Source organism: Chaetodon auriga, chromosome 14, assembly GCF_051107435.1.
Source record: "Chaetodon auriga isolate fChaAug3 chromosome 14, fChaAug3.hap1, whole genome shotgun sequence".
Taxonomy (NCBI): domain Eukaryota; kingdom Metazoa; phylum Chordata; class Actinopteri; order Chaetodontiformes; family Chaetodontidae; genus Chaetodon; species Chaetodon auriga.
Genome location: NC_135087.1, coordinates 9,184,911 through 9,204,696, shown reverse-complemented (window position 1 = coordinate 9,204,696; position 19,786 = coordinate 9,184,911). Strand labels below are relative to the sequence as shown.

Genomic DNA, 19,786 nt, shown 5'->3' with positions numbered 1-19,786 from the left:
AGCATGACGGTGCGCCAGGTCTGCCTGATTTCACACAAAGAAGCCGAGCTGCAAACCCAGGGATGTGTGATATACTGTGTGCTATTAGTAAGACAGTTATGACGATCATAATCAGGTGCACTCGTAACAAAGCGATAGATTTTTTTTTTCTTGTGCTTTGCAGTAAAAAAATCATATTATGCTAATAGCCTCATTAAACAGCATGCAATTAGTTTTGCAGGAAAAGAAGATACAGGATGGATAGAGGATGAGGGAACATCCTACAAAGAACTAGAAAAGAGACAGTAAATGAGGGAAGAAGGTAAAAAAGCTATTATCTGCACAGAGCAGAGAGCACCACTGATGAGAGGCTGGGGTCACAATGAAGCAACTCTTACATATATCCTCAGGTTTAAGTAAAATGTTTGATCTTTTACGTGCACCAATACTGATTTAAAAATTATGACTAGATCTTCTATAACACGAGGTGGGGCTCAAGTCATGCATGTCATACATTTCAATGCACTGCATTAAAATGCATCCAGTAGGCCCACCCTGAGGTTGTTCATTGTAATGTATCTTGCTAACATAATGCCTCACCTTGTGTGCAGTGACAGCGAACTGCTCGGCACTGTTCATCATGTCTGCAGTCCTCTCTTCAGCCCGACCTAATCGCTCGCCGCGCTCATTCAGAGCCTGGCTGGCCTTCTGTACAGCACTCGTCACACTGTCTGCAGCTGAGTGTAGTATACTGTTACCTGCAGATAAGGGTTGGGATGGAAGAGGGAAGACAGAGCAAAGAGTCGAGAGGAAGAAAAGTAAAGTGGCACACAAGGGAGAAAAGACAAAAGGGGAAAGAAACTGTGATTCTTCTGGTGGACAACAGAGTGCGTGAGACCAGCTGTGACATTTGATGGGTGTAGTTTAATCAGTGACCCTGGGAATAATTGTTAATGGTGGAAGACAAAACATTGCAAAGTAAATGGCTTCCCATCAGGTGCAACGTGGGAAGGTGGCTAATGAGTTTTCTTCAAAGCTGATTCACTTCAAGGGAAGATCAAGTGAAATTAACCTTTCCTAACTTCAAAGTATGCAAATAGCTACACATCACTTAATGTCTCTTTTCAGAAAACATGTCATGCCTGCTGACAATCAGCACTGCTTTTCTTCAGTTTTGAACTTCTGCTGCCACCTCTGTGATTACTTGCCTCCTTTCTGAACTTCAGTGTAATAAAGAGAGGATATGTGCTTGGCTGCATGAGCAGCCCTGGAGACCCAGCAGTGGATATAAGACAGAGAACACATCTTCCGATAGCTGTGGCAGCCCTGTGGATGTTTCCTCTGACAAGCCATTAATCTACCTCACATCGGGAAGCAGACGAGGAGCAGCAATCTTCATGCAGCCTTTCTCTTGGCAGTGGGGTACAGTCATTTTATGTAGATGTATCTGATGTCGACTGTTTTCAAACTGCTACTTTTGGTTGTCCAACAAGAGTCTAAAAAGGCTTTCAGTCTGTGTGGGCAAGATCCTGACAATTCGTTTTAACAGCAACATCCGCCTGACACCACAGGGCTCACAACATGACAGAAAGTAAAATAAAAAATGTCTAGGAGCACAAGAAGCTATTCTATTGTAATATATGTTTTAAATGTACTGATTTTGTGATGACCACCCCAGCCACTCCAGGAATTTCAAACATTCAGTTAAATTATACTAAATAATTCACAACACTGTCTAGTCTTACCTAACTTTAAGTGAAAAATAATTACGAACAACACAACAAACACCCACAAAAAAGATGAGAAAGATTACGCTTTTCAAGGTCTACCCTCAGATATACAGTAAACGAGTTTGAGGGGAACAAACAGACTGAGCAAAGCTGGAAGGTACTGACTGTATTAAGACTTGACAAGCTTGATTCCATCTACTCCCCCAGGAAACTGCAATATAGTGAGTGTATGTCCCGTGGCATCAAGGCAGGTATGCTGAGTGACAGATAACTTGGACAGCTCTACTGCAGTGCTTTATATGACAGCCCGAAAGCAGCCGGTGAGGCCAGCTGGTGTTCCTTCAGAAGAAGTTAACTTGATAAAGTCAAAGCAGTTTGTGTTGAGACACACCTGTGCTGCAGACACATGATGGATGTATAGACGTTCAGACCCACACCTGTGCGCACTAAACGAAATGGAAATACATGCAAAACAGAAGGCCCTCCTTCGGTCAGTTTCCCAAAGATTAATGTAAATTAAACACAGACTACCACACTGTAAACACACCGGGATTCCTTCCTCGGATTAGAATTTGTCTACAGCATACAAGAGTCTACAGCTACAACCTGAATATAGTATCTACTGTCTTAACTTGGAATTCTGTAGCCATTAGCAAAGCAAAGTTCATGGGTAATTCTCATACACCGCAAATGTGTCTTCTGGTTTACACTGGCTAAAACATATCTCTGCTCTGCTTCTTTTCTGAGAAGCATCAGTGGAAAGGATAAGACCTTTTCACCTTCAGACAGATTCCTCTTAATCCGCTCCTTCTCCAGGGGAGCCAGGGGAGTAATACCGCTATCGCCTTCAATATAACCCCCACTCTCACAACCCCTCCACACCATGCACTCACAGAACATCACCCTTTATTTGTCTGCACTCCATGTCCCTTTTCTCTGGTGCCTTTTCGTCTCCATTCTTGGAGATCAGTGGCGGGCTGCAGCGTGGGCTCCCCCAGTGGAGAATGTAATTACAGAGAAGGCAGGGTGGGGACATTCTGGCGAGCTTACGAAGGGGCTGCAGCACCAGGAACTGAATGAAACGTGTAGGAGTAGATTATGTTATGTGGTGCCACTGTTATGATTTAAACTCTGAGCCTTAGTGGCTCTTAACTTAAAGTGGGAGCCATCCAGCCTTCACTGTTATCAGTGGGGATCACAGCAGCTATGTTAAGAGCTTCGCCGGTATTAATAAAATGTGCATGTTATTGACACTAATGTTGAGCTGGTAAATCTAAAAGAGAAGCTTTTTGTTGCATTGTGGATAAAGACTGACCTACAGTACCAACCCTGTACATCCATGACACGCCTCTTTCAACAATACGGGAGGAATTTTGTTGCTATACCCCATGATATCAGAAAAAGCCAGTGTTTCTTAAACAACTGAGAGTGAACAAAGAGGGAAATAGAAGTTATGAGCAGAAAAATATAACAAGGAAGGGAAAGTTCATTTAAAGTCAACCCCTCCTTTTTCAGCTCTGCTGTAAGCAGTAGATTACAGGCTACACTGCTGTGGCGCTAAAGAAAATGAGCTGATGGTTATCAACAGGAACATGTCAGATACACTTCACGAGATGCTGACAGCCAAGTCACATTTACTCTCAAAGCATATGGGATTGATTAGATCGGACAGTTAACGTCAAGAACAAAACACACCTACGCAAAAAGATCCATGCTACAATTAGTATTTTCACTCTGAGAGCGTACATGAGCATATGATCACTGTGCGAGGATAATGCTGTGGGGTATGATATGTGTGGGTGTTTGAAGGGAGTGAGACTCTTACAGTAATTTCTTTTAAGTATTAGGGAGCACACACTTATCTGCACTTCAACAAGTACCATCAAAAATTCTCCTTATTACCCAGATATAACCAGAGGGCTTTAGGCTGCAGTTATTCATCCAGAGAAACATATTAAACATTCTGTCAGGGATTTCTTTAAGTCAGGCCTATTCAACTAGGGGTCTGTGGGCCAGATACAGCCCTTTTGTTTCTACGGCCCGTAAGAGGCTGCCTGCAAACCAGGCTGGCACGTGTGTGATATGGCAAATAAAACTAAGATATACATCTCTGAGCTACTTTGACAGATCTGAACCATAGACTCATATCATCTGAACCAATATGGTGGGGATTTTGAACTTCAATAGCAAGTGGGCTACATAGGAAAATCACTGGGGGTCTGTGGGCCTCACAGAATACTTTATCATTTAGTTAGTAGATACATGGAATACACTAGTCACACGCACCCCCTTTCTCTCACTATAAGTGTATGATTAGAGTCAATATCAGACAGCAGTCAGTCCACACAGACTACAAACAGAATATAGAACTTTTTGGTCGCAATGAGCAAACGCATGTTTGAAGGAAACAAGAACACTTCACCGGGTGGATCTATCATGTTTTGGGCTTGTGTTGCAGCCAGTGGCAGTGGGGACATTTCACCTATCACAGGATAAATGGTTTCAATTACATACCAGCAAATTCTGGAAAAAGGCTGAAGATGAAAAGAGGATGACTTCTACAACAGGATAATAATCAAAATCCACATTTGGACGGCCTCAAGAAGCACAAGCCCTGGCCCTCACAGTACCCCGACCTAAATATCAATGAAAATCTGTGGATAGACCTCAAAAGAGCAGCACATGCAAGACGGCCCAAGATTCTCACACAAATACAAGTCTTTTGCAGGAACTGTTGGGTGGCAACAAAAAGTCAAATGTGGCTATTCCAATGTGTTAATAAAATTTTCAACCTAAATTAAAAAAAATAATAATAATAATAAAAAATAACTTGTAGAAGCAAGGAAAAGGATTTATGACAAAGTAAAGGACCTGAACCACAACTGCACTTACAAATGGAGCATTACTGTGATAAAAGAACATATCTTAATCTGTTTTTAAATTCAACAGATGGAAGTTTATTTTGCTCTCTACATGTGTGAAAGCAGCTCTTTCTGAGTAGTGGAGGTATAAAGCTCTAGAGTGGTGAATATGTAAATAGTTTGAATACAATAAATCAGCATGAAGGCCAAGGCTGAAAAACAAACAAACAAAAAAACATTCCTCTTTTAATGCTTCTGTGGTCTGGCATTTTGAAAAGTTTTTCATGTTTAAAAAGACTAAAGCAGGAAGAATACAAAAAAAAACTAACATGCATAACATGCTTCATATTTATATTTAATTTTTAGACTAGTTACTTTACACTTTAGTTTCCTATACAATGAAAACTAGAAGTTATTTGGCAGTTATTCCTTGTGTTTCTGGTATTTTCCCTTCAGCGTGTCCTCCTTCGTGGCACATGTACCCATGATCTCCTCTCTTCTTTTGTCAAGTGAAGAGAATGAGAAGATCATCATCACTGGATGAGGTTGAATTCCCGTTTTATTCTCTAGAGCGAGCTGGAACAAATCTGCTTGAACCTTTTACTGAACAAGTGTTGCATTTCTGCCAAAATGAATAGTTGTAATGGGAAATATTGGTGTGCTGTTTGTTCGTCACGTTCCTGGTGTGCAAAGGCCTTTCTGCAGCTCTTGCTGCTGTAAGATAAATCCCGTTGCAGTTTAATTAATGCAAATCTTGACATTATCCGCAGCAGCATAATGAAACTATAGCAGAGGTTCAACCAGGAAGGGCACCTCCCCCCGGCACTCCTGACACACACATACTGTGTAGTCTTTTACCCAATCACTTTTCTCCACATTTTTCCTGCAATTATTCCCTTAACAGTTAATTCTCTTTTTCAGCGTTCACTCCCAAACCCTTTATAAAGAGCAGTTCTCCCCTCCTCTGTGTTCTTCCCAAATCATTAGCCATCTGGACATTCCCCTCATTTTCAGATACCACTCCCTCCCCATGAAATATATACTGTACTTACACCCTACTGTACATATATCACTATATCACTGTCCACCACCAGAATCGAGGAACCTGACTTGGTCAGCATCAGCAGTCACAGGCGATCTTCATTTCAACCTACATAATCTCAATTACACTAGTTTTCAAACATTAATATGAAATGTGTGATCCGATGCTGAGGTTTACAGCAAATGGTTCTTGTTGTAAACAGTAATTAAGTAATTAATCTGTATTATTATGTTTGCCCTTCCTACTTCAACTACATTTGACTCACTTTTAATGTACAAATATACAGTATGTGTCCTACAGACACTCAACTTTTACAGTTGTGAGTGAGATGGATGTGTAGCCTGAATGGCTCCTTCAGCCCCGTGGTTAACGTCCCTGACATTTTTCCATGAGGGGACAGGCTTGACCTTGCTTGCTCGGTCGGCCTTTAGTTCTAGTCACAGTGCCTTGCTGAAGCCTTTTTCACCAGCATGACAAAGGACACCAATGAGGACAAACATGCACATCCTGTCCTGAATGTACAAGAGTGGCGCCGACGCTGACAGAAAAACAGCTACTAGTTATTCATGAACAGCCTACTCTCAGTGGCTTTAATCAGCAGATAAATGTCAGCGTCACACAATGCATTAAACAGCCATAATTCCCCACCATTATAGTCTTGACGAAGCTTAAATGTTAATTTGTGAAATGCTATACAGAAGAACAGAATACTGAGAAAACCATTAGGGAAGAAGCTCTATCACTGCACTGCCCTTGTATGTCACAATGTGATTTACCTCTCTACAGGATTAGTCAGTGACTCTGCACACAGCCTGACAGTGAGGGGCAAGGACAGCAAACATAACTCACATAACCTTTGGGTGTAAACTTAAAATCCCTTTCAGCATGTACTCAACCCCCACACAGCGACAACATGGACTAGAGAAATGCTGACCTTGTGCTCACTAGGAGCATAGAGGAGAACTCTGTTTGTAAATGTTAACTAGAGTGAAGCCCTAACAATGACAACACAAGTCCCTTAAATCCCTGAGAGCCTGGAGCAGAGCCCTCAGCTCAGGCAGGGGACAGGTTTCTTTTTAAAGTCTTTTAAATCCAGCGGCAGAATGGGCCCATTTGCACATTTTTTTCTACTGTACAGCATGGTAGACCTGCACTTACTGTGATCTCTACAAACCTGACTACTATTGGAACTTATCTTGTTAGTAGAAGGCGACATGTTTAATTTAGTGCAAGAAACTTTGTATATCACCTTGTTTTCTAGAGGAACTCAATACTTTTTAGTAAAGGATATGACTTCTTACTTTTAGTAGTTTCATATGCTGTAGCACTGGCTTACCTTGTCTTAGCAGACGACTGAGGTGTGCAACAAATTCTTTCCTCATTCTGTTCAAATACACCTTGCAACGGAAAAAGACTGAATCTACAGCTTGGTCTTCTGTGATGAGAAAATATCAGAAGTCAGCTTTCATGTTCAGCACATTTATTTTTGGAATCAGTGAAGAGGGGTTACTGGTTTTGGATTATTAGATCATGAGTTAAGTGTTGATGGTTCAGTTCTTTGTAAATTTCATGCAAAACAAAAAAAAAAGGGTGAAACTGGTTACTGTTTAATTATTCATCCATGAATTGATTGGAACCCTCAAACTGAGCCTTTAGCATAAAAAGCAGGGAGACAGGTGTGCCTAATGCTGAGGGCTTAAAAACATCCACTGCAGGCTCACGGTTAACAATTCTTTTAGATTCAAGTCATGAATACATGCCAGAAAAAAGCTTCGGGAGAAATTGGCTATAACGGGGTATAACAGTGTGGCCAGCAGCCCAAGTCGGCACTGATAACAAGGCAATTAACAAATTAGGGGCTTTTATTTCTAGATCAATTACACGGCCCATCAAAGACCAAAAACATGGGCCTGTAAAACTCCGTGGTATCACCTAGAAAACTGTCTGTAAACAGAGCTACAGTTACAAGGCACATGGATATGGACTGAGATGTACAGAATGAGGAAAAAAGAAGTCTAGAGTTTTACTGAAAATAGTTTTGCATCAAAACATAAACTCCTCCCTAACTCCACATACATTATGATACTTGGGATGATACTCCCTGATGATTTAAAATTAACAATACTATTTCACAGATGCAATTCATGGATGAGCTCTCTGGTCATTCTAAACTCAGGATTGACAGGACCTCTTGAATTAGTCAGATCCACTGCTCCCTATCTTGAACAGCAAAACATACTTGTCCTTCTTTTTTGGGGGCTGCCATCCCAGAGGATACTGTAGACAGAGTCTCCCACAGTTATGGTCCCACACCTGAGCAGCGTCATGATTTTTGTTTTGCACTGGTGTGAGACTTAAACCGGAGTGGACAGAGCTGGCAGCAGGCTGGCATCCTCTCTGTTACTCCTGCCACAACGTGCGTGGTGAGCTGTCAACTTGTTCATCTAGCACACACAGCATCCTCCACTCACTGAGAGCCAGGAATTCATTATGTGATCATTTGGCCAGATGGATGTACAGCATGTTGTCAATAGCTGGATCAATACTGTAGCTGTTTCTACAACACCATGGGTTGGACTTTTAAAAGTGTATCTCAAAGAGGACATGTCGTTTGTGTGGGTAAAGTCATTCATGATACAAGCATCTATATCAAGGCCAGTGCAATGTGTCTTGTAGGCATCCATGAGTTTCTTAGATTTTGTGCTACAGGGCTTCACAGTGTAATGTTCAGATCTACTGGAGGCGTATGGTTGATGCAACATTTGCATTCCATAATCCATCCTACTCTAAAGACCCCCAGGTTCAGTGCTCTCCGGGACACCACTACCTTCCCACCTACACACACGGAGACTATAGTATGCACCAGGGTCACTTTAAGCGAGTTAAATACGGACACGGCTTTCAGAGTAGGAGGGAGGTCAAGGCAACGTAGCAGAATGTTAAGGAGCATGGGCAGCTTTATCATTGATGAGCGGAGAATGGGTTCCCACACAAACAGAGTAAGCAAACTACAGTATCTTTATACACAGATTTCACATAGTCTCACCTCACTGTAATGAACTACTCATTCAAAAATACTTTCCAAAGCTGCAGCTTCACCCAGAAATCCGAAAAAATACGTCACGAGTGAAAGCTTTCACATAGCATGTGTTACCATTTACAAGAGACTCTGGCTTGTCATTAGTCATTATGTGACTTGCTCACAGTAAGATCTGTAGTGCTAACAGACACAAGTTTAAAATTCAGCAACGCAAACAATTTATTGTATGTTTCTAAAATATCTACTTCTACTAATTGATTATTGTACTGTGTATGTGTGGCAGGTGGACACCCTGCAGGAGGCAGATTCGGGATGTGTTTCCATAAATAATCCCATGAATAATACAACAGGTTGAATAGTGCTCAAAGATGAGGCTTGGGGGTAAAAAGATCGATATCTGATTAAGTCGCTCAGGAGTCTGCATTCTCTACTGGATTTCACTGTAGAGGAAACCATCGACCAGCACCAGAACTCTTCCTCACAATGGGTAACAAACACACAACTTGGAGTCAGGAAATGACCAGTTATATGGCTTTACATCTATACTTCAGATGTCTAAATCATTTGGGAATGGTTACGCTTTGATCATCAGCTGTTACTTATTAGTTGGGTATGAAATGATTATTATTTTCAAAGGGAGAGGTTAGCTTTAAACTGACATAGACTCATAAATTCAACATCAGTGTCATTCGTTAGGGGACTGTTATAGCTTTTTCTGTGATGTTTATTGTTATTATAAAGGGCGGACACCAATTGAAAATAATGAGTTTCACACTTCAGGCACACAATAAAATTTGTCAACATCATATAAATAAGAGAAAATTATTTAGTGTTGGATTTAGCATTTCTGTGTGCTTTAAACCAGCTGATCTACGTCATATGCTTTAAGTCACAACTGATGTATTTTGTTGGAGATCCTCATTGACCTCACTACAGCCGAGCACTCAACAGTTGTTGTGTATGAGGAATAAACATGCATTTTCATACATGCCAGATGCTGGTTGTCATCGTGCATAATTAGATGCAGACTGGCTTATAGCACAGGATGACAGCAGTGAGTCTGGCGCTGCAGAGCCACTGTGTTCTAAACAGAAATAGACGTGGTGTTTGTTTTTAACTGTCTTACCCCCCAGCAGTTTGGCCTGACAGTTGACAAACTCTGGTTTCCGTGCTGAGCTGTAGCGCTGGCAGGTGTGGTGAAGAATCTGGATGAAGGTGCACTTCTCTCCTGCTGAACCAGCAACCCACTGATCGAAAGCATTTTCGAACATCAGGTCAAACTCTGGACAGTCCTTGGAGAGAAAACCAGTAAGAGAAAGACATTAGTACCAGCAAAATCCATGTTAACCCAAGAATAGCCCTTTATCAACTACATAGACAGAAGCAGTTGCAGGGAAATGACTTACTTTGTTTGGGTCAATGCCGTTGACCTGCCGTAGCTGGTCAACTGTCCACTGTGACCTTTTTACAAAGGCAGAAGATCCTTGGAACTGCTTCACCTTAGTAATGGATACGTAGGACGGTTTCTTATTCGTCACTGTGGGAAAAATCAAGAACAAAGCATACCAGATAAGATTGTTGCAACAACAACTAAATTCCAAAATGTGAGGTTTCTGTATATGTTTATGACATGATGAGAAAGCCTGAATTAGGATAAATGGACGGTTCAGGTCACAAGATGAGGAATATAAAGAGTCAAGCAGAAGTACAAGCTTCCTTTTGTGGGCGGCAGAAACAAAGGGATCCATTAACAATGGACATCTCATTGTTGGAGCCAACAGCAACAGAAGCCATGATATAATTTCCTATGAGAGGACAGCCTAACCACGAACGGACAAATCCTGTGAACATGGATTTGGCTTTTGTGTTTATCCTGCCAAATTGTGTGCAGTATACAGTAAACTGTTGTGTTCCAGCTACATAAAGAACATTTTTCCACATTACTGGTCTGAAGAACATAAACACTTGGTTATATTGTTCCTGTCAAAGTATAAATTGGTGAGTTTTTTTTACACTGTGCTGGACACAACTCATTTCTCTTGACGAAAGAGATGTATTTCTTCCACCGCACGGCAGACTAAATCTATGCGAGTAACAAATTACACTGCATTCAAGCATGGAGGTATTGCCTTTTAAACAACTCACAACAGAAAAATGGACATAATGGACACAATCAGTGGCTCAAAAAGTGGCTTTCCTAAGGTATTTTGTTTTGTCACTCGGTGCAGCAACAATCATGCTTAGTTGGTTTATAACATTTGTACAATCTAGAGAAAAAGTCTATTGCCTGCCCATTCTAGGAGCCATTTTCTTTTTACTTTGACCTAATGAGCTTGTCCAACAATATCAGTAACATGCTAATAAAGTGTAACTTTTAAGAATAACTAAGATGTTGTAAGGTTCCAAAACTTCACTCTAACTTTCCACCTCCTGTCCAACGGCATCATCATTGTGTCCTCAGCTTGGCCTCGCTCACCTCAGCATTACAGTGCCTTCACTTCTATTCCCATGGGTATCTGTGTTTGAGTCTTCCCATCAACACAGTCACATGTTTGCAGATCATCGAAGCTCACAGTTCTATTATGTGTCTGGACTTTGTACTTCTCAGGAGCAACGTGCTTCTATGTTGCTTTTCTAACCCCGGCAGCGAACCCCTGTTTCCGCTCTCCCACATTTGCCATTGTGTCATCTCGGAAAGAGGGAAGCGTTTGGGTCACTTTCACCGCTGTTGCTCTCCTAACCTCTCCCAAAACCACTAGCATCCCTACTGGTTGCAATGTTACATTTTGCCTTTTGTTCACGCTTGTTTTGTGAAAAATACGCCACACCTTTTTCTGGGAATGATTTTGAAAACATAGGTAGGGCTGAATGTTACGTCAGGTGATACATTCAGTAAGCGAACTCCCCAGAGAGGAGGGATGTTTGGATATGTTTTGTGTATCCATTTAGACAGCTGCAGTTAATACTTGAGGTGCTGACCTGAGGTTGCATGCTGGAACAGACAGACAGAGGCAGACAGATACAATTCAGGCAGATTGGCAGTTTCTTTCTAATCTTTTCTTTGAGAATTTATTCAGTTATTCAAACAGACAGCCACTGCCATGACAAATAGATGAAGTGATTGATCAGATCTGTCTCGGGTCACACAGAAGGCTAATAGAAGCTCCAGAAACTGGAAAATTTCATAAAGAGGACAGCAGCTGGATGTGATGAACCAGTGTGGTGAAGGGTAGGTGTCTAGAAACTCGGGTCATCCAATTCACAGTAAGAATAATTTGTCTCTGACTATAGCACACTTTCCCCAAACTGATTAAGTAGAAATGGGGTTTTATTGCTCTCAATTGGCAAGTGGAGGACTGCTAGCTGAGAGATAAAAGACTGCCACAAGTACATTATGAATTCAACAAGGAACCATCTTTCTCTTTCAGATACGAGCCTCGCCTCCATCTTATCCTACCAGAAATGTCCAATACTGTATGGAGCTGGGATTTATGATTATTTCCATTATCGATGAATCTGTCCATATTTTTTCAATTAACTGAAACTGCTCTGTCCATAAAAAGGCAGAAAATGGCAAGAAATGTCATCACAAGAGAGAATGATTAGGTCTTCAAATTGCTTGTTTTGGCTGACAAACAACCTGAAACCCCAGAGATATATAATTTACACTGATATCAAACAAAGGAAAGCAGGATATACTCAAATTTAAGTAGCTACAACCAGTGAATGTTTGGCATGCTTGTATATGAATTATTAATGTTTTTTATTCAGCACAGCCCTATGAGGAAAGTGTAACCTGCCTTCCAATTAAGTACAATATGCCAAGTGTATGTCAAACGTACTCATATCAGAGCAATCAGTCACAGTAGGGGAACGGAACATGTTGAAAAGACAGGAACAGTATTTTTATAATTTACTGTAGCAACCAGTCACGTCATGGCTCAACGGTTGTAATTCTTTTCACCTACAGCATACTTTAACACAACAGATGGAAAAAAAAATATGATGATGAATGATTGCGACCCCCATGCCTGAGAGGCTTTGACTGACACATTCCCACATTAGCATACTCACTTGTCATATCACACGCTTTGTGGTGAGGCTGCTTTCAAAACAATCATGCCGACTTCAGGATTAGAATAATAGTTGCGTGACACTGGAGAACGGGCATGAACCATGTGAAAACGGCGTACTACATGATCTGTTGTGCACATGTGGAGGAAAATTTACTGCAGGCAATCCTGGAGTGCTGTTTGGCGATTTATCCACTTTTTTAAATAAAGCTATGACACTGCACTGAGAGCTGAGTACTGAAATGCATCAGTGAACACGTGAAAGAGACCTGTCGTCTCCAGGCCATGGAGCTAAATCATCAACACATCAACACCCAGGTCTTAATCAAACTGCCAGACACCTTTGAGCCTCTCAAATCAATTTCATATTCAGCTGTTGACTCCCACCTTGTCTGAGTTGCTCCCCTGCATATTAAACAATTACTGAAAGTTAGAGGAGCTGGCTTTATTCAAATGGCAATCAAAGAGAGGACTGTGAGAAAATCTATGCTCAGGCCCTTCCACTAATATGAAACCTCAAGCTGGTCTCACTGAGTGATCCCGAGTGTGAAGAAGAAAATAATTAAGAGAAGTAATTCTCAGAGAAAATAATGACAGAGGCAAGCTGGGATACAAAAACTGATCATAGAAGGGAGTAAGATATTTGTTTCACATCATTAGGCGCGTTGACTTTTCACCTCATTTTATCAATACTTGAAATCCAGCGTCACAGCAAGCTTCTCATCACGAATATATCTTGAAACATAGTTCAGCTAGACTACTATTAGACTAGACCATACCCTGACGACAGTTGCAAAATTTCGGTAATAAGGGGAAAACTTTTCATGGGGATTGAAGGGAATTTATGGGAATTAAAAGGAAAAAACTGGAATAAAACTGAAATATTGGACTTATTTACTCAGGCTGTATTTACCACATCATATGTAGATAGAAACATATATTTTACCATGTCTTAAATTGAACTTCAATTAAATAGTTGACTCACTTAACATTATATTTATCTATTTGTCCTCCAGACCTTCTCTGTGTCCTCCAAGGTGTTAGACACTGATGCCTCACCTTCATTATCCAAACCTGTTGAGGATGGTTCTGTGTCAGGATCAAAGGTTCAAATTTGCCTTGATAGGCACCAGATTTCAACTCATTGGTGGTGGTTAGCTTATGTGTGCCTTGGTGTGAGTGTCCCCAAACAGGGACCAGTTATGCTCAGCGGTGGCTGATGCTGGTGGGATCTGGAGGATGATGAAGGCAACACAGGAAATCAAGTCGTGGCATATTCCATCTTGTGCAATTTTTGTATTGAAATTGGGTAAAATGTTAGAAATTCTACAAATTCCTGAGCTTACGTTCCCTTTGAATATTTTCACTAAATTTACAGACATTTTCCAGAAGTTCACTGGCCTTATGCAACCCTAACCCTGACCACTATTCAACTGGTGCGTTGAGGCTGAGCTTCAAAGGCCAAAGCTGATCAAGCTTGTGCAAAGTGAAGATACAGAGATGAACAGAGACACATTTTCCCTTCCTACACAGGAACTGAAGTGGATCAACTGACTCGCTTCACAAACATAATAATACAAATCCCACCATGAAGCCAATGTTACAGCATAAAAAACTTTACAAGAATGAGCAAACACCACTTGGCTACATAATACTGTATATCTAGAAACAAGGAAAGACCACAACCACTGAGAGGCTGCCAAAGCCATTGTTTCCATGTGGGTTGTCAGAGGAAGGCCACTCTGGGGTTCCTGCCCTGCTCCTTTCTCATGCTCTGATGGTGACATGCTCTCACTTCCTCCAGTGGATCGGTCCCTTGTTGTGCTTGGCCAAGAAGGGAAACTCATACTGTACCATTCACAGACTGCGGACATCACACAGGAAACATTCTGAGGATCAGCTTTCCCTCAACGAAATATTATCATAGCTGTGGTTGTTACAAGAGAAATGTGAGCGCTAGGAAGGTTTTAGGAAAAGCAGTAATGACATAAATGATCATGTGAGAAGTGTGCAGGTTGTCTGTTGTAGATTAATGCAAGCCTTTTTGGAAATGTTGAACACAGCGCGACAAAAACAAATATAATCCAGTACAATCAATACCACAGCAGCAGGTATGGAACAACTATGGAATTCATGCTGAGCCATGAAATTCATACTGGAGCTTGGACCACCCACAAGGGCATAACATTAATGACTTCCTTTCCCTTATATAATACAACTTAATCCTCATGTCAACAGTGATGCTTCTCAAAAATCTCCTTCCACAAGCCAGAAATATGATAAGCATCAGCATTTTGGGCCATGCGAGAAGAGATATGAAAATCCAAATCCACAGAATAACAAAAGACCACATCAGATATGGGAGATAATGTGTAACTGTACAGTCAGGAAGGCACCATGTTGCCTTTGGAATGACTGGTTGTTCCAAGATTCACCCACCAAGAAGAGGTGATGTTTAAAATTATTAGAAATAACACTGAGGATTTCTGGGGTCTGTTTATACAACAGCTATGGATGCTTCACAGGAGCAGTTATTGGGGGCTATTAACCATCAAGCCAGTATTGCTGCTTCTTTAAACATAACACTTCTTCCTGTGTGCCAGTAGAAATTATCTCACTTCAGTTGTCTGAGAATAGCAAATATGAAAACTCTACTGACCTTTGTATCTGCAATCTGTGATTGTGTTGCCTAACATATTTATATCACAAGTTGTGATTACAGTTTAAGGATCGCCTGTTAATGAAGCTTGAAAGATGAAAGTATGTTTTTAGTCATTTGAATCCCATCTGTCCTGCTTCAAAGAGGCATTTCAAAGACTCTATCTCAGCCAGGTGGGCTAAGGATCTCTTGACAAATCAGACCCCTTCAGTTTGCAGTCAAGCAGCTCTGTGCTCTGACATTAAGAAGACACGGTTGCCATGGCAATTGCATTTGCATGGCACAAAAGACACCTGAGAAGCAGGGGCTGGCACCTGGCCAGGTTCATCCAAGGACAGCAAGCTAGGATGGTTCACATGCAATTCTGACTGTAGACGGGATTCACAGCTAAGAGACACTAAGTCATTTGGATATCATGAAGACAGAAGGAAATGCTAATGGACAAAGTGCTGGGCTACAAAGTACTGTGTACTGCTGTTTGTTTGGCTTGGCTGAGGGCCAGATATGAACTAAAGGGTTGGATCATGTGTGTATGGACAAACTAAACAGATGAATCTACATGAATCATTGTCATTACTGGCCTTATGGAACAAGTTATGATTCCAAAAAAGAGGCCAAAGTTGAAAACCTAAATGTTAGCGTTAGAATACAACAGGCATTTTAATCCTAACTTTAAGATTATACTTTATCAATTATCAAAATAGTTGGTAATTAATTGTTTTTAATGAATGATGAATTAACCTTCGCAGCTCTACTGATGTCCCCATCTCTTGAGGTAAAAACAACAACGACCTGAATGATCGTCTGCTGCATTTTTGGATTGGAGAATGGTTTAGTATCTTGGTAGTGAGGACACGATCCAGCAAGGTAAACATTCAAACCTCACAGGTTGACTTTTGTGGCTTGTTATTAGAGCTGTCGTCTGAGGGCACATCCTACACTTTTCTCTGTCTGGGTCTGTGATTACAGGTCTATTTTAGAGCTGCCCCCACTCTGCTTGAGCTGGAACACACTGTTATCTTCAGAAAGAAGCTGTCACTGGAATGAACCACGGCACTGGCTAGACTCGCAACAACACCCCAGAACAAAGGCCTCTACAGTCTATTCACGGGATCGAAAACACAGCGACTTCTGTGTGCAAGTCCTCCTCAGACGGGATGGCGATCATGCAGTGGCAGGGCACCAATAGTAAAATGGAGTGCATATACCATGGTGAATAATAGCTATAGAAAGAGATCAGCTTCGTTCAACTGTTGGGAGGGACAACTTACACAACACTATTAGCTTAACACGACAGCACAGAAACAATAGAGCAGTGCACAGTCGTACCTTCTCATACAACAATGAACCATTTATTATAGACTGGAACAAAGCAGTGGTATTAAATATGAGTTACTATAAAACTTGCATGATTTATATCAACTTTTAATTTGATTTTCATGAAGCTCAAATTAATCCTAAATGCCTCAATAACTTCATTCCATGCCAGTATTTTTAGTGTGGGAGCAGCAGACAGTAACTACCTGACTTTCACTTTAATCGAAACCAAATTGCAGCAAACCTTTAAATGCTTATTTAACAAATTGTCAAGAGAAGGTGTTATTTTGTATATTTGACAAATCCTGTCAAATCTGTCACGGCTGGCTAGCAACTGAAGAAGATGTTACAAGGAAAAGTTCCTCATGTATTCTTTTTTTTTTTTTTTGGCATGTTATGCCCCCTTGGAGTGTGTTGTACCTTAGCTTTTGTGTTTTTCAATTATGTGACTAATAACCCATAAAAACAACAATCATGCACCAGTGCTAATAGCTGTAAACCTTCACAGCAGGAACAGGCATGGGGTGCTGCTAATGGATTTCAAAATGGCTACACCACCAAGAGACTAGGTGACTTATAGTTGAAAAGAAATGATTTTTTCACATTAAATAACCGAATTCCCATGCTTGCATTTTAATTAACCTAACTATGACTGACATGCCATTGATATAACCTCATGTTCACATCATGAAACTAGTTTGTGTCTTTGAGGATCTTTTGGAAGTCAAGTCGTTGCTTTTTATCCAAGCTCCTTTAAACAGCAAGAATTCAAAACCCAAAAGAGCTTTTTAAAACATAGCTGCCTTTAGCCTCCAGTCACATCTGTTATCCATCCAATTATAACACTCACCCAAGGACAACACATTAAAAGGATTCTGGAGGCTTGACAAATCATGTGCGTCAGCCATTCAAAATGAAAACTCTCATTTGAGGCACCAGAGCTTCTTCAAGTTCAGCTCAAATCAAAGCAACTCAGAAATTATTTAATGGAAGAATCTGGCTGAACTGAGTGTTAAACAAATTAAATTTTTTGTTATCTATGTCACATTTTTTTTTTAAATAGACAGGTATGAAGTGTATTGTCTGACACTCTATAGCATTCATTTCATTTAGCCAGTTACCTGTCTGCAACACAACTAGAGTTACTTAGAATGAAATAATACACATCATATGAGTGGGCACAAAAAACAACAAAAAAAAAAAACACTCAGTTTAAGTTTCAATAGTTTGTGTACTTTGTTACATAACATTTGGGGAGTTGCCATATATTGTCATGTAAATCAGAAAAAGCTTTATTGCCAAGTACGATTTTACACATACGAGGAATTTGTTTTGGTGAAATTGGTGCATGACACATCTACTAAAAATAATGTCTTTAAATGTGATCTAAGCTCTCAAGCTTCCTTGTTAATTATCTCCATCTCTTATGTTGAGAACACTGTTGCACTAAACACTAAACTTGGCTTCAAGTCAACTTAAGTCAAGCAAACGTCAATCTGAGCTGTAACGTGGTAAGACAGCATTTTGGTTATGGGGTGATGAGATGTCATGTTGACAGCTTTTGATAAAGTGCAAACACGCTACTGATCACTGTGACATTTTTCCTTCATGTCTGAGGTGTGGAGTGCAGCTTTGGAGTTGATTAATGAAGTAACATGAAGAGCGAAGTTATCACAGAGTAAAATAATCAGAGCAGCAGTCAGTGAGGGGAAGATGAAAAAGAAAAAACTTGAGCATGAAAGTCAGTCGGGAGATAAGGTTAAAGAGGGATAGGAGCCATTGGAAAAGCTGGGGCAAAGAATGGTGAGAGCATTTGCTGAGGCAATTGACTCACTGAAGGCTTCAACCTCCGCAGCGTTGTCAAGGTCAAAACAAAACCACCTGATGACAAATTCATAGTGATGGAAGCATGTCACTTAGCAATAAATCAGGACTTAAATAAACTGAACTGCACACGAATGCAAGATATTTCTGTCCTATAGGAGGTCTCACAATGACGGACATGTAATACCTCTTTGAATCCTATGAAGAGAAACCATGGAAAGATTATCACCAAATCCAGAGGCAAAGAAACCAATCACACTTTCCAGAGACTGGTCATTATGTTTCTCTTTGTCATCTCGCTTCCTGCTCCCGTGCACATCCAGAGAAAAAAAACACAAGGTCTCTTGTGAGGCCTTCATTTCCACATTAGGACCCCATGAGCTCGTCCATCACCCAGTGCCCCATGGACCACTTAATCACCCAGCTATTCCAGGTTAGGCCCCAGCCCACATAGTAGACATTCCTCTCGAGCCAGAGCGCACGGATACAAGGAAATATTTAATTACGCTGGGGCACCGACCTGAGGCTTCTCCCCTACTGTGATCACTGGTCCCTACCTGCCAAGTAAAACCTGAACTGATTGTGTTTCTGCATAACTCCACCAGGCTCAAGTCTAAAACAAGACATGTTTTTGTAAATGTTTGCTTAACAGCTGGCATTTCTAAATTTCTATATTAACTTTATTGCAAGAAAAAGCAAGTACACTATGTTAGCAAGGTAAGTGAGAGAGAGGGGGATAAAAACAAAAGAAGGGAAGAGTTGGTGTCAGGTCATTACATTTGCAGTACAACCTCAAGGCTCAGTTTGGAAAGAGATAAAATGCACACAAAATCTGTTCTATGTGCCAAACCTCTGTTGTTAATACACGAAGACCTCATAACAACCTAATCTGGATATCATCACGCAATAGCATGCGTCGGTATTTCAAACAGCTCAAAAAAAAAAAAGCACATTCCTCAACACTTACTTCTTCAGAATGACCTAAACTCATGTGCCTGGAACAGAAATCCAAAAACAACTTCTATGTCAAACCTGGGCCACATAGTACGAGACAGGAATGGTTAGTGACAACCTGTTCCTGATCCCAAGATGCATAGTGCTTTTGATAATTCCAATGAAGTCAAATATGTTGTTCATCACAGAAGAGCACTGTACACTCCCTGTTTTACCATACTCCTGAAACATCTCTTAAGGATATATTTCAAAGGTGCTCATTCATTATGTCACTCTTCCCTTTAAATTAAATCCAACTTGCTGTAAC

General features: G+C 40.8%; 1 protein-coding gene across 2 annotated transcripts in view; it reads right to left on the bottom strand.

Annotated features, from left to right (window-relative positions):
• Window positions 1–19,786, bottom strand: part of stxbp6 (syntaxin binding protein 6 (amisyn)) — a 60,623-nt gene that overhangs the window by 3,408 nt on the left and 37,429 nt on the right. The window contains exons 3-6 of one of the 2 annotated variants that reach the window (XM_076748696.1): window positions 10,059–10,189; window positions 9,779–9,944; window positions 6,949–7,047; window positions 580–737 (exon numbers count right to left, since the gene is read on the bottom strand). In XM_076748696.1, coding sequence (XP_076604811.1) covers window positions 580–737; window positions 6,949–7,047; window positions 9,779–9,944; window positions 10,059–10,189 — 554 coding nt within the window. The remainder of the gene's footprint in view (window positions 1–579; window positions 738–6,948; window positions 7,048–9,778; window positions 9,945–10,058; window positions 10,190–19,786) is intronic. The other variant, XM_076748697.1, reaches the window with a different exon arrangement.